This window comes from Schistosoma haematobium, chromosome 1 (genome assembly GCF_000699445.3).
Source record: "Schistosoma haematobium chromosome 1, whole genome shotgun sequence".
Lineage (NCBI taxonomy): Eukaryota > Metazoa > Platyhelminthes > Trematoda > Strigeidida > Schistosomatidae > Schistosoma > Schistosoma haematobium.
Window position 1 is genome coordinate 6660814 of NC_067196.1, and position 16692 is coordinate 6677505.

Consider the following 16692-nt stretch of genomic DNA (forward strand, 5'->3'; position numbering starts at 1 on the left):
TAATTAGTATTCGAATAATTGTTCTAACTAGGAATTACTGAGAAAATGCAACTTCATTCAGACAGAACCAGCTGAACACAAATGGATGTATTGTATTTGGAATTCCGAATCAGTCGGCAATCAATTAAATAAAAGTTCCTACAGATATTTTGAATTACCAACTTCCAAATCCATAGCATGTATTCATATTTTGTAACTATGCAGTAACTCGATTACTATGAATATATATAAATATATTCGTTTAGTTGATGTGTAAATCCTTAGTTACTGTTATCCTATTCATCATCATTCCGAATTTGTTTTCAGGTCACTATTTACAGTCTCCTCGATAAACATTTATATTGTGTGATATGTAGACTGGATTTTAGATTGTTTATACGTTGAAAGACAAGTATTTATCTAGACTCCTGGAATTTTACTAAATCAACCAATTAACAAAGTCAATGGCATCACTGTTAAGTTTGTCTTACATTGTTCCTACTCGCTTCCTTTCCACTCATTTGTATATTGCTTTATACTACTTATTTACGTTCAGTAAGCAGTTGTATTGCCAACAATTTTTAAACGTATGTTATGGCGCAAGTTGTAATGTAATATTCGAACAGTGACGAATGGAAACAGAATGTAGTTTGTATGAAAATGCAAGAACAATAAAGTCTGAGTAATTCTGAGACAAATGATAGACATTGTTCACAGACGAAGCATATTAGATTCAGAAAATTGTTTGACATTTCTTAGTTCCAGTTGCTTTTGTCACATATTTGTAAATGTCACCAGGCTGAATTCAGGAACTTCTTATGGAAATTTTATAACTCATCATATTCCTAACTGAAGTTCCATAAGTAGTCTTAACTTTAAAATTATTTTTCTGACCAGATTTATTTATTATTTTTTATTGTCATGTACCTTACCAACCTGCATATTAATCTGGCCTATACATTCATTGCATTATATATCTTATCAATGTCAATTGAATTCAAACATTAGTTGAACCGCCTTTTATATTTTTCACAAAACTCATCTGTTGTAACGCGAGTGTGTGTGAGACTGCAGGTTTTTGATAAGCAGCGTATTTATCGATCGCTTCTGTGACAGTGGACACGTAATACACGTAAGGACGACCTAGTGCCCTGATTGGCCCTGCTTCGCAGTCTGTCCCAGCCAGTTGAGTGAAGAACGCAAGTCACAGCCTCTGAGTTATGAATCATTATATTTCAAACATACTTTGTTTATATACCAATCAAGCATACCACATCGTACCATGAAATAGGAAAAACAACATTTACAAAATATTTAACAAGTGAAATAAACATCGACCAATAGGAAATGTACATTTAAGGTCCAAGGACACCATAGACTTAACACGATAATTATTGGTATATTTTTCCGACTATCCTAACACCTCCCCTTTTTTGAAAGATCCGGAGTTAATATCTGGACTTTAAAATTTTCTGCGTCCGTCCTCCCCCGCGAAATAACGTTGGGTCCTCATATACCCAAGCAACAATCAGTCTGATTCTATTTAAAGCATATTTCGCGCATTGAGTAGAGGGTTCGCTAAAACTGACTAGATGATGAGGATTAGCGACACCAGACATGAGGTCATTAAGGTTCGATTTTTGTGCAACATATTCTTCAGACCTCTCCAAAATTCCATCACTGGATAATAGGTCACTAAAATAAACAGCATCTTTGAAATTCGTATTTGATTTCTGACCATCATTGGATGCACGGGAAACATTTTCTGGCACGAGAGGTTCTTCTTGTAAGCTGGATACCTCACATGTTTCAGGCACAGTGGGATTTGAACCCACAACAGGGCATACTTCTGAATTGGACAATTCTGGATCTCTGGATGGATCATGAGCGACTGCCTCGTTTGCATTACTGATCATAAGGGATTCATAGAGGCTTTTGTTTTCATCTTCATATGTCCTGCAGTCATTCTCGAGTTCAGTATGCAGGTGAGAAATTAATTCGTCAACCTCTTTCACATCTCCGAAACACGGGAGATTTAGCAGTCGCGTGCGCATATAGTCCAAAACATTCAACTGGCTCTCTCTGTAACGATCTAGTGGTATCTGCAATTGATCGGAGGGGATAGTCATTTTCTGAATCAGCAGAGTAATGAGAAATACTGTAATCAATTAACAACCAATGACTCCCAAGGACGCCGACGACAAATCTGGATACTGATTGGTCAGAACAATTATACTGAATCTTGTCCAATTACAGGGTTCAAAATTCTCTCTACCCCGTCGCCAATTGTTGTAACGCGAGTGTGTGTGACACTGCAGGTTTTTGATAAGCAGCGTATTTATCGATCGCTTCTGTGACAGTGGACACGTAATACACGTAAGGACGACCTAGTGCCCTGATTGGCCCTGCTTCGCAGTCTGTCCCAGCCAGTTGAGTGAAGAACGCAAGTCACAGCCTCTGAGTTATGAATCATTATATTTCAAACATACTTTGTTTATATACCAATCAAGCATACCACATCGTACCATGAAATAGGAAAAACAACATTTACAAAATATTTAACAAGTGAAATAAACATCGACCAATAGGAAATGTACATTTAAGGTCCAAGGACACCATAGACTTAACACGATAATTATTGGTATATTTTTCCGACTATCCTAACACCTCCCCTTTTTTGAAAGATCCGGAGTTAATATCTGGACTTTAAAATTTTCTGCGTCCGTCCTCCCCCGCGAAATAACGTTGGGTCCTCATATACCCAAGCAACAATCAGTCTGATTCTATTTAAAGCATATTTCGCGCACTGAGTAGAGGGTTCGCTAAAACTGACTAGATGATGAGGATTAGCGACACCAGACATGAGGTCATTAAGGTTCGATTTTTGTGCAACATATTCTTCAGACCTCTCCAAAATTCCATCACTGGATAATAGGTCACTAAAATAAACAGCATCTTTGAAATTCGTATTTGATTTCTGACCATCATTGGATGCACGGGAAACATTTTCTGGCACGAGAGGTTCTTCTTGTAAGCTGGATACCTCACATGTTTCAGGCACAGTGGGATTTGAACCCACAACAGGGCATACTTCTGAATTGGACAATTCTGGATCTCTGGATGGATCATGAGCGACTGCCTCGTTTGCATTACTGATCATAAGGGATTCATAGAGGCTTTTGTTTTCATCTTCATATGTCCTGCAGTCATTCTCGAGTTCAGTATGCAGGTGAGAAATTAATTCGTCAACCTCTTTCACATCTCCGAAACACGGGAGATTTAGCAGTCGCGTGCGCATATAGTCCAAAACATTCAACTGGCTCTCTCTGTAACGATCTAGTGGTATCTGCAATTGATCGGAGGGGATAGTCATTTTCTGAATCAGCAGAGTAATGAGAAATACTGTAATCAATTAACAACCAATGACTCCCAAGGACGCCGACGACAAATCTGGATACTGATTGGTCAGAACAATTATACTGAATCTTGTCCAATTACAGGGTTCAAAATTCTCTCTACCCCGTCGCCAATTGTTGTAACGCGAGTGTGTGTGAGACTGCAGGTTTTTGATAAGCAGCGTATTTATCGATCGCTTCTGTGACAGTGGACACGTAATACACGTAAGGACGACCTAGTGCCCTGATTGGCCCTGCTTCGCAGTCTGTCCCAGCCAGTTGAGTGAAGAACGCAAGTCACAGCCTCTGAGTTATGAATCATTATATTTCAAACATACTTTGTTTATATACCAATCAAGCATACCACATCGTACCATGAAATAGGAAACAACATTTACAAAATATTTAACAAGTGAAATAAACATCGACCAATAGGAAATGTACATTTAAGGTCCAAGGACACCATAGACTTAACACGATAATTATTGGTATATTTTTCCGACTATCCTAACACCTCCCCTTTTTTGAAAGATCCGGAGTTAATATCTGGACTTTAAAATTTTCTGCGTCCGTCCTCCCCCGCGAAATAACGTTGGGTCCTCATATACCCAAGCAACAATCAGTCTGATTCTATTTAAAGCATATTTCGCGCATTGAGTAGAGGGTTCGCTAAAACTGACTAGATGATGAGGATTAGCGACACCAGACATGAGGTCATTAAGGTTCGATTTTTGTGCAACATATTCTTCAGACCTCTCCAAAATTCCATCACTGGATAATAGGTCACTAAAATAAACAGCATCTTTGAAATTCGTATTTGATTTCTGACCATCATTGGATGCACGGGAAACATTTTCTGGCACGAGAGGTTCTTCTTGTAAGCTGGATACCTCACATGTTTCAGGCACAGTGGGATTTGAACCCACAACAGGGCATACTTCTGAATTGGACAATTCTGGATCTCTGGATGGATCATGAGCGACTGCCTCGTTTGCATTACTGATCATAAGGGATTCATAGAGGCTTTTGTTTTCATCTTCATATGTCCTGCAGTCATTCTCGAGTTCAGTATGCAGGTGAGAAATTAATTCGTCAACCTCTTTCACATCTCCGAAACACGGGAGATTTAGCAGTCGCGTGCGCATATAGTCCAAAACATTCAACTGGCTCTCTCTGTAACGATCTAGTGGTATCTGCAATTGATCGGAGGGGATAGTCATTTTCTGAATCAGCAGAGTAATGAGAAATACTGTAATCAATTAACAACCAATGACTCCCAAGGACGCCGACGACAAATCTGGATACTGATTGGTCAGAACAATTATACTGAATCTTGTCCAATTACAGGGTTCAAAATTCTCTCTACCCCGTCGCCAATTGTTGTAACGCGAGTGTGTGTGAGACTGCAGGTTTTTGATAAGCAGCGTATTTATCGATCGCTTCTGTGACAGTGGACACGTAATACACGTAAGGACGACCTAGTGCCCTGATTGGCCCTGCTTCGCAGTCTGTCCCAGCCAGTTGAGTGAAGAACGCAAGTCACAGCCTCTGAGTTATGAATCATTATATTTCAAACATACTTTGTTTATATACCAATCAAGCATACCACATCGTACCATGAAATAGGAAACAACATTTACAAAATATTTAACAAGTGAAATAAACATCGACCAATAGGAAATGTACATTTAAGGTCCAAGGACACCATAGACTTAACACGATAATTATTGGTATATTTTTCCGACTATCCTAACACCTCCCCCTTTTTGAAAGATCCGGAGTTAATATCTGGACTTTAAAATTTTCTGCGTCCGTCCTCCCCCGCGAAATAACGTTGGGTCCTCATATACCCAAGCAACAATCAGTCTGATTCTATTTAAAGCATATTTCGCGCATTGAGTAGAGGGTTCGCTAAAACTGACTAGATGATGAGGATTAGCGACACCAGACATGAGGTCATTAAGGTTCGATTTTTGTGCAACATATTCTTCAGACCTCTCCAAAATTCCATCACTGGATAATAGGTCACTAAAATAAACAGCATCTTTGAAATTCGTATTTGATTTCTGACCATCATTGGATGCACGGGAAACATTTTCTGGCACGAGAGGTTCTTCTTGTAAGCTGGATACCTCACATGTTTCAGGCACAGTGGGATTTGAACCCACAACAGGGCATACTTCTGAATTGGACAATTCTGGATCTCTGGATGGATCATGAGCGACTGCCTCGTTTGCATTACTGATCATAAGGGATTCATAGAGGCTTTTGTTTTCATCTTCATATGTCCTGCAGTCATTCTCGAGTTCAGTATGCAGGTGAGAAATTAATTCGTCAACCTCTTTCACATCTCCGAAACACGGGAGATTTAGCAGTCGCGTGCGCATATAGTCCAAAACATTCAACTGGCTCTCTCTGTAACGATCTAGTGGTATCTGCAATTGATCGGAGGGGATAGTCATTTTCTGAATCAGCAGAGTAATGAGAAATACTGTAATCAATTAACAACCAATGACTCCCAAGGACGCCGACGACAAATCTGGATACTGATTGGTCAGAACAATTATACTGAATCTTGTCCAATTACAGGGTTCAAAATTCTCTCTACCCCGTCGCCAATTGTTGTAACGCGAGTGTGTGTGAGACTGCAGGTTTTTGATAAGCAGCGTATTTATCGATCGCTTCTGTGACAGTGGACACGTAATACACGTAAGGACGACCTAGTGCCCTGATTGGCCCTGCTTCGCAGTCTGTCCCAGCCAGTTGAGTGAAGAACGCAAGTCACAGCCTCTGAGTTATGAATCATTATATTTCAAACATACTTTGTTTATATACCAATCAAGCATACCACATCGTACCATGAAATAGGAAACAACATTTACAAAATATTTAACAAGTGAAATAAACATCGACCAATAGGAAATGTACATTTAAGGTCCAAGGACACCATAGACTTAACACGATAATTATTGGTATAATTTTCCGACTAACCTAAAATCATCACAGTCGTTATTGCCATAGGTATTTGAGTTTATGAACTGGTCTATCACATTAGTTACCTATAATGACCAAGATAGTTTAAATAATAATGTCACCGAATTTATGTACCATCATACTACACTACTATAATATCTGAACTATCAGGTAGTAGTTGGCCAAACAAACATTTTCTATCAAAACTCCGAGGTCTACTATTAAAATTAGCACTATGTGAATGAATATTTTTGAATTGCTTCTAGTAATATAATCAGGCAGTTCGAATTCGTTAACGCTACAAACTTCTACTATTTTAGAAGCACCTAAAACGACAATACCTATTTCCAACTGGCTAATCCTTAATCAAGACCATGACTAGTTAAACATAATGGTTTCAGAATATCGTCATAAATCATTGTCATGACTTGACAATCACGTAATATGACTGATAAAATTGATGAAACTATTGACAAAATCGGTCAACAAATCTACTCGCAATTATCACTGAATGATTTTGTAGTTTCGTTATCTTCATCCAATACAGATGATTACAGCATGTTTCTCAAACGGTTGCTCATCCAATTCATCTGTTCAGCATTCACATAATTATCTATTTCCACCAATTAAAACTTGTTTCAATAAGCAATCATATGTGTAATTAGTATTACTAAATTCTATCACCGTTAAGTGGTAATGAGGTCGAGAAAATCACCCCGTAACTAAATAAATAAGATCAAACATAACAAACCAACTGGAACACTGGTTGGAATTCTTCACCACGGTTATAATTTTGTTCCATTTGTTAGCCTACTAATGCACATGTAATTGGAAATCAACTCATATGGACAGTATACTGACATAAACGTTAACCGCCTTTGTAATTTTCACCGAAAATAATAATATCAATGTCAAAATTTCTACAATACTGGTTGTTCGGATTAAACGATATCAGTAATGTAATACCACGTATTCTTATTGCTAGTCTATGTTCATTCGTATTTAGGTAGAGGAATTTTCCACATTGTTCATGATATGTGAGTGTCCGTTTTGAAAATAACTGAAGCAGACTTCTAAGTAGGTTGGGAAATCATTGAACGTTCAAACATGATCTGCAAGAAACATCTAATCAATCAGAATTACTCAAATAAATTTTCATTTCACATACAGCTGCTAAGTCGGTGTAATCAGTGTGAGAGCACACAAATAACAGATTATTCGTGTCTTATCTATTCAATCAGAATTACTCAAAAAAGTTTTATTTGTTTTAAGTTAGATTTGTTTAATGAAGTCGATCATAATGATCGAAACAACTTCTTGATGTTCACTCAAATAGGTAAACGACTTTACAGTATACAGTATACAGTGAGAGGAACATGACAAGAGCTCTCCGTGTTAATAAATGCAAAACAATGAAAGAGCAAACAGATATTCCAATGTTGTTGTATCTTGATTTGCTTGGTACAAACCATAACGCCAAAATCCAACTAATGAATCTCGAAGTTAATTGTATAAAATATGCTAATTTATGCATGATCGGTTCATTCAAATTCGATGCATTTCACTCGATCAGACGAATTCAATTTCACCTAGCAATTTCAACCGCTACAATACTACTTGGACTACTTAACCATCGACAAGAAGTGAAACTTCCGAAACACCGAAACTGATTTACTTCAGTTATTTGAAAGTATGAATGAGCAGAAATTAATATGTGTACATAATACATGAATGAAAGAAAGTATTAAATAACACAATTAAATCATTTTCAAAATGTAAGCAGAACATGTTACACTGACAGTTTCGAAACCATCCATCAACTCGAACACAAAACAGTGACCTGAGCTTCATCGCACTAATTTCAACACTAAATAGTGAGCTCAAAATAACTCAGATCTTATCTGAAATGGAACATATATCGAAAGCACTATAAGACGCCTATAATTTAAAATATAATAGACACTAGTGTTCACGATTAATGTTGACGACTAATTCTTAATAAAACGAATATGGTTACGTGACAGGAAGATTAACTGCATCACATATCACAATGATCATTACATTCTCTTCTGAACTGTTGACGCTGATAATTCCGCACAAATCATGACAATCACATACTCTACGCTTTTATTGCGACAGTAACTCACTGTAACTGGAGTTCAGGTTATGAACGAAACGCTGGTAGCGTTTCGTTGTCTAAGACCTCGGATGTGCAATTGATCAGTGGTGTGTTTGATAGACATAAACTGATCTGGCAAACTAAAATACTGGGATAGTCACCATTGATTGAAAATATAATATTCATGTACAATATTTGTGAAAATACTTGAAAAGCTAACTTGAATGAATAAACTATGATTCACCTTATAGAAGATTTGTTGTTAAACCAATGAGCGTACATCTTTTCTCACAAACTGAATCGGTCTTCATTCGGCGTTCACACACATTATGCATTACCGAAATTGAATGAAAACGACAGTCAATTGATCGACTGTGGTAGGTTGGTCATCATAGCAGTCAGTTCTGCAATAGCACTGAAATAGATTAGAAAAACATAGACCTTCGCTGACTACCACAAATCACGTTTCTGTTGTCAGATGTCAGTATTTGTTGACGGTGGGCACTTGGTTCGGAACACATCTGAAGTATTATTCTGGGAATAATAGTGTGTGAGCGAGATTCGAGAGATAAATGATGATGCGGCGTGTGTCAACGTGAAATAAAAAACATATTTTTAATGCTTAGTCGGACGCCTATAATTAAATATTTAATGGAAACTGTGTTCACGATCATTTGCAATCTTGATATAGGAATAACTATATGTCAGTAGGGGGTACGACTAATTCTTAACAATACGAATATGGTTACGTGACAGGAAGATTAACTGCGCCACATATCACAATGATCATTTCATTCTCTTCTGAATTGTTGACGCTGATAATTCCGCACAAATCATGACAATCACATATCCACTGTGGATTAAGCGATTTATTGAAATCTCACATCTACTGAAAACTATATAAATGCGTCAATCGACTAATTCATCTCAAGAACAAAACGAAAAAGCAATGTCAGCTAATTCGATGTTTCTCATTGCTTTATTGTCATACACATTGATAAATCAATTAGTCATAACCAAATCAGATTCATGCAAGTATTGTCTACGATTGTACGATGGAAAGTATAAGAGTGGTTCATATATTGAAGTGTACAAGAGCGTTGGCTCACTCTCACCACCATGGATACCTGGATCTGTTTGTGTACCTTTGATACATAATTCGACGGGACAGCCTCCATACTGGCGTATATATGAGTAGGTTTGAAGATCGATTCATTTTTATGATTATGGTTAATGCCTACGTTTTGTCTGTTTCATGCACGTTCTAATTTGCTTGTAAGTTCACACTTAAGATGGATGTTGAAACGTTCCTGTCACTTTTCATTCCATATTTGTTCATCACAGAGACGTCAACTACTCTGGTGCGAACACTGCTGTTGGACATGGTGCCTGCATTGATGACTTCATGAAATCCGGATTGAGAAGGATTTCCTCCATTCAAAAGTGTGTTTATGGGGAAAATGGAATGGTTTAATGTATCAGTGAATCGAAACGTGGAAGGAAATATTGTCGATACTAATCGAGGAATTTCATGTGCTTATAATTGTTGTGTGCTCTTAACTAAATATATGCATATGAACTCATGAAATTAGTGTTCTGAGAGTTTCCAAACAGTGTGCATTAGTTGGCGGACATCGGCGCGTCACGTCTACGGATGAACTGTAATAAATTTGTCTAGGCGTTGTTCGGTTGACCATTATGCACATAGTTCGTGACCTACAGAATTGCGATACTCGAGTACTTAGCACGCTGAACTGTGTTCACCGTTACAGTTAGGGCGTCAGTTGCAGCCGACATAGCTCGTCTTACTTCAGCTTCGTTAAATACTGTCGCGAAGGGCTCGTTTTCAGTCCAAAATAATATATATTCCATCCTGGAAGTCTTAAATGTCAGTTGTGAATTGTTGATTTATTTTGAGCATGTTGTACGAATTGGTGGTTTCATGTTTATGAAATGTGTAAAACACAAATAAATGCTGTCACACAAATGAATTATTCTGTGAACCTACTAAAATATACGCCGAAACGAGACACGTTCATTGAGATTTTCATGAAAGGGTAAAAATACGGTTCTGGGAATCCATAGTGATGACAGTGTCCTACCACACCATAAATGTCATTACGTTTCCTTCGGAATTACAAATTATGAGAAGCGAATTAGGCGTAAAATGAAAGCCTATATATTTCGTAAAATAACCAACTCATTCAAACACGATATGCAATTGTACTCATCCATGTCAACCTTCCACGGTCGAAAATGCGAACTAAACTGGAGGTTGTATACGTTTGCAATAATCACGTTGATACACACCGCATCATCATTTATCTCTCGAATCTCGCTCACACACTATTATTCTCAGAATAATACTTCAGATGTGTTCCGAACCAAGTGCCCACCGTCAACAAATACTGACATCTGACAACAGAAACGTGATTTGTGGTAGTCAGCGAAGGTCTATGTTTTTCTAATCTATTTCAGTGCTATTGCAGAACTGACTGCTATGATGACCAACCTACCACAGTCGATCAATTGACTGTCGTTTTCATTCAATTTCGGTAATGCATAATGTGTGTGAACGCCGAATGAAGACCGATTCAGTTTGTGAGAAAAGATGTACGCTCATTGGTTTAACAACAAATCTTCTATAAGGTGAATCATAGTTTATTCATTCAAGTTAGCTTTTCAAGTATTTTCACAAATATTGTACATGAATATTATATTTTCAATCAATGGTGACTATCCCAGTATTTTAGTTTGCCAGATCAGTTTATGTCTATCAAACACACCACTGATCAATTGCACATCCGAGGTCTTAGACAACGAAACGCTACCAGCGTTTCGTTCATAACCTGAACTCCAGTTACAGTGAGTTACTGTCGCAATAAAAGCGTAGAGTATGTGATTGTCATGATTTGTGCGGAATTATCAGCGTCAACAGTTCAGAAGAGAATGTAATGATCATTGTGATATGTGATGCAGTTAATCTTCCTGTCACGTAACCATATTCGTTTTATTAAGAATTAGTCGTCAACATTAATCGTGAACACTAGTGTCTATTATATTTTAAATTATAGGCGTCTTATAGTGCTTTCGATATATGTTCCATTTCAGATAAGATCTGAGTTATTTTGAGCTCACTATTTAGTGTTGAAATTAGTGCGATGAAGCTCAGGTCACTGTTTTGTGTTCGAGTTGATGGATGGTTTCGAAACTGTCAGTGTAACATGTTCTGCTTACATTTTGAAAATGATTTAATTGTGTTATTTAATACTTTCTTTCATTCATGTATTATGTACACGTATTAATTTCTGCTCATTCATACTTTCAAATAACTGAAGTAAATCAGTTTCGGTGTTTCGGAAGTTTCACTTCTTGTCGATGATTAAGTAGTCGAAGTAGTATTGTAGCGGTTGAAATTGCTAGGTGAAATTGAATTCGTCTGATCGAGTGAAATGCATCGAATTTGAATGAACCGATCATGCATAAATTAGCATATTTTATACAATTAACTTCGAGATTCATTAGTTGGATTTTGGCGTTATGGTTTGTACCAAGCAAATCAAGATACAACAACATTGGAATATCTGTTTGCTCTTTCATTGTTTTGCATTTATTAACACGGAGAGCTCTTGTCATGTTCCTCTCACTGTATACCGTATACTGTTAAGTCGTTTACCTATTTGAGTGAACATCAAGAAGTTGTTTCGATCATTATGATCGACTTCATTAAACAAATCTAACTTAAAACAAATAAAACTTTTTTGAGTAATTCTGATTGAATAGATAAGACACGAATAATCTGTTATTTGTGTGCTCTCACACTGATTACACCGACTTAGCAGCTGTATGTGAAATGAAAATTTATTTGAGTAATTCTGATTGATTAGATGTTTCTTGCAGATCATGTTTGAACGTTCAATGATTTCCCAACCTACTTAGAAGTCTGCTTCAGTTATTTTCAAAACGGACACTCACATATCATGAACAATGTGGAAAATTCCTCTACCTAAATACGAATGAACATAGACTAGCAATAAGAATACGTGGTATTACATTACTGATATCGTTTAATCCGAACAACCAGTATTGTAGAAATTTTGACATTGATATTATTATTTTCGGTGAAAATTACAAAGGCGGTTAACGTTTATGTCAGTATACTGTCCATATGAGTTGATTTCCAATTACATGTGCATTAGTAGGCTAACAAATGGAACAAAATTATAACCGTGGTGAAGAATTCCAACCAGTGTTCCAGTTGGTTTGTTATGTTTGATCTTATTTATTTAGTTACGGGGTGATTTTCTCGACCTCATTACCACTTAACGGTGATAGAATTTAGTAATACTAATTACACATATGATTGCTTATTGAAACAAGTTTTAATTGGTGGAAATAGATAATTATGTGAATGCTGAACAGATGAATTGGATGAGCAACCGTTTGAGAAACATGCTGTAATCATCTGTATTGGATGAAGATAACGAAACTACAAAATCATTCAGTGATAATTGCGAGTAGATTTGTTGACCGATTTTGTCAATAGTTTCATCAATTTTATCAGTCATATTACGTGATTGTCAAGTCATGACAATGATTTATGACGATATTCTGAAACCATTATGTTTAACTAGTCATGGTCTTGATTAAGGATTAGCCAGTTGGAAATAGGTATTGTTGTTTTAGGTGCTTCTAAAATAGTAGAAGTTTGTAGCGTTAACGAATTCGAACTGCCTGATTATATTACTAGAAGCAATTCAAAAATATTCATTCACATAGTGCTAATTTTAATAGTAGACCTCGGAGTTTTGATAGAAAATGTTTGTTTGGCCAACTACTACCTGATAGTTCAGTTATTATAGTAGTGTAGTATGATGGTACATAAATTCGGTGACTTTATTATCTAAACTATGTTGATCTTTATAGGTAACTAATGTGATAGACCAGTTCATAAACTAAAATACCTATGGCAATAACGACTGTGATGAGTTTTGTGAAAAATATTACAGGCGGTTCAACTAATGATTGAATTCAAATGACATTGATAAGATATATAGTGCAATGAATGTATAGGCCAGATTAATATGCAGATTTCTAAGATATATGACAATATAAGAATAACAAACCTGGTCAGAAAAATAATTTCAAAGTTAAGACTACTTATTGAACTTCAGTTAGGAATATGATGAGTTATAAAATTTCCATAAGAAGTTACTGAATTCAGCCTGGTGACATTTACAAATATGTGACAAAAGCAACTGGAACTAAGAAATGTCAAACAATTTTCTGAATCTAATATGCTTCGTCTGTGAACAATGTCTATCATTTGTCTCAGAATTACTCAGACTTTATTGTTCTTGCATTTTCATACAAACTACATTCTGTTTCCATTCGTCACTGTTCGAATATTACATTACAACTTGCGTTACAACATAGGTGTAAAGATTGTTGGGAATACGTCTGCTTACTGAATGTAAATAAATAGTATGAAACAATATAGAAAAGAGTGGAAAAGGAGCGAGTAGGAACAATGTAAGACAAACTTAACAGTGATGCCATTGACTTTGTTAATTGGTTGATTTAGTAAAATTCCAGGAGTCTAGATAAATACTTGTCTTTCAACGTATAAACAATCTAAAATCCAGTCTACATATCACACAATATAAATGTTTATCGAGGAGACTGTAAATAGTGACCTGAAAACAAATTCGGAATGATGATGAATAGGATAACAGTAACTAAGGATTTACACATCAACTAAACGAATATATTTATATATATTCATAGTAATCGAGTTACTGCATAGTTACAAAATATGAATACATGCTATGGATTTGGAAGTTGGTAATTCAAAATATCTGTAGGAACTTTTATTTAATTGATTGCCGACTGATTCGGAATTCCAAATACAATACATCCATTTGTGTTCAGCTGGTTCTGTCTGAATGAAGTTGCATTTTCTCAGTAATTCCTAGTTAGAACAATTATTCGAATACTAATTATTATCATATTGGCGTTGCGATGAATCCTGCACTTGAACATTTCAATGTACATGCAAATTCTTACCTTCCTACGATCACATGTGATGGTTTGAAATTTTGAGTATGATCAGGAAACATGTTAAGGCTGAAAAAATTGTGGCTCATTTCAGATTCTAATAAAAATTGGGTGTTTCTATTAACCATATTGTGGCACTGGACCTTAACCACACAACACTCAAAGCTGAACACGAGACAACAGTGAAAGTAGATATTCAACACATAATGCGGCGGAAAACACAACGGTGGTGGAGGCTTGAAGAATGAATTCAATTAATTCAAACCCAACAGATGTCATGGCTCGGTCATTCAGAAATAACTTTTATTCATATAAGGTATATTTTTCCAATTTTTAGCTTAAATTTTTACTTTATTATACACTGTTGATAGTGACGATACGATGGGTCCGTGTAGACAATGATGTAAATTCCTGGTAATATCTTTTACATTAGGCAGATACATCATAACAATTCTACAATCTTAAGATTGAGTCAATTATTAGAGTAATAATAACGACGAAGTAGACAATAGTTTTTCTACCGTTTATCCTTATCCACTATTTCGGCAGTCAGTGTCCATACTCAAACAGATTTTATAACTCGCTGTATTCTTGACATGACTTTATTGTTGACGCATACAGTAATAGAGTACTGAGATATGGCTCACCACTGCCAGTGTCAACAATAAAGTTAAAGGAAGTCTTGATACTCTTTAGTCGCTCTGAATTCCAGCTAAAGCTGGAAGGACTGGCATTCAGAAAATAACTGGACCAACACAATAAATGCAAGTTTATCAAGTTAAAATCAGAAGCACTTTGAGAGAGTAGCTTTCAATGAATCAACTTGGAATATATATATATATATACCATGTACTAGTTCAGTGAGAAAATATGAACATTGAATAATCATGATGACTTCATAGGTAACGATTCATACTGGGTTATGTATTTAATATATTAACAATAAAAGTTAGTGTAACGTCTTCACATAGTATTGCTGTTTACTTCTACAACAACGAGAGTAAAGAGATTAGGATCTTCAAGTGAGACAACTTTCATGTGGATGACTGAAAATAAGGGGATGCACTATTTTGTGTAGAGACATTTTATTGGTACACAACAACATTACTCCCATCCTTCTATTTCATTGTGACTTCCACTCATTTCTGTGAAATCGAATGACTGTTGCTATTACTCATTATACATAGCTTTTTTGTGTTTCACACAATGTTCTTGTTCATGGTGAATGTCGTTGTGATTATTGTTGTTATTAGGAAGACAACTACGACCAAACAAATTTTAACTAGAATTCAGTTGAGTTTGGTGGCAACCGTTCAATTTTCACATCATAAATATCGAGTTGAACACGGAAAGTCCAGTATTGGAAGCTGGTAAATATTGGACGGAGACACGATCCGAATTCGGCAATCCATGTTAGGGATGATCCATGACTACATGATACTTATAACCATACGCGATCAATCAAATCGTTGCTTAAACGCAGTACTGGTCGGTATGTTCGTGCGTTCCACTTAAAGACCACAATTTGTTTAATTATTCTACCAGTCGAATTGTTTTCACGTTTAGAAACAAATAAAGTTTAAGGTCAAGTTGCCTTGTTCTGACTATAGCTTCCACATAGACTCTGGGTCGCCAGTATCGCGTTTATTGTTCCGGTAGAATATCCGTAAGGCAAATTCAATCCCAAACACCTTAACCGTCAATCGAAACAAGCATCGATCTCGCGCTCTCGCATTACCTCTAAACTGCTGATTAGGAACCCAACTATTATTTTATAATTAAAGACTTTGTATTCAATATTAAATGAATTATATTGATAATTGTTTCAAAGTAATATCCACAAGAAGACTGAATACCTGTAGGAAATCTCCTCAATATAAATTCTTTGAAAACCTCTGGATGAAAAATGAATACAACGTTTGAAAATTAATGAAAAGTAAGTAACTCGACATATGCCACTAATGTATGACCGACGTAACAATTGATACATCATCATAGTTATGATGATTAAGAATGGTCATTTCAATAAATATTGTGATTATTCGTAATGATTTCTTAGAGACGAGAGAGAATAAATGTTTCAAATTCTGTTTCAACGATTTGTTGAATCATCACTATGAGGGTCTATTGGAATATATGTTTCTTGTATGTCGAACAACTGGATATATT

General features: G+C 36.1%; 1 protein-coding gene across 1 annotated transcript; it reads left to right on the plus strand.

Moving 5' to 3' along the window:
- Positions 1-9370: 9370 nt before the first annotated feature.
- Positions 9371-9940, plus strand: MS3_00010034 (uncharacterized protein; the record flags this gene model as incomplete). The annotated part of the gene is made up of 2 exons (XM_051218371.1): positions 9371-9660; positions 9811-9940. 2 exons carry the CDS (start codon positions 9371-9373, stop codon positions 9938-9940), a joined length of 420 nt encoding a protein of 139 aa, XP_051073027.1.
- Positions 9941-16692: the final 6752 nt, after the last annotated feature.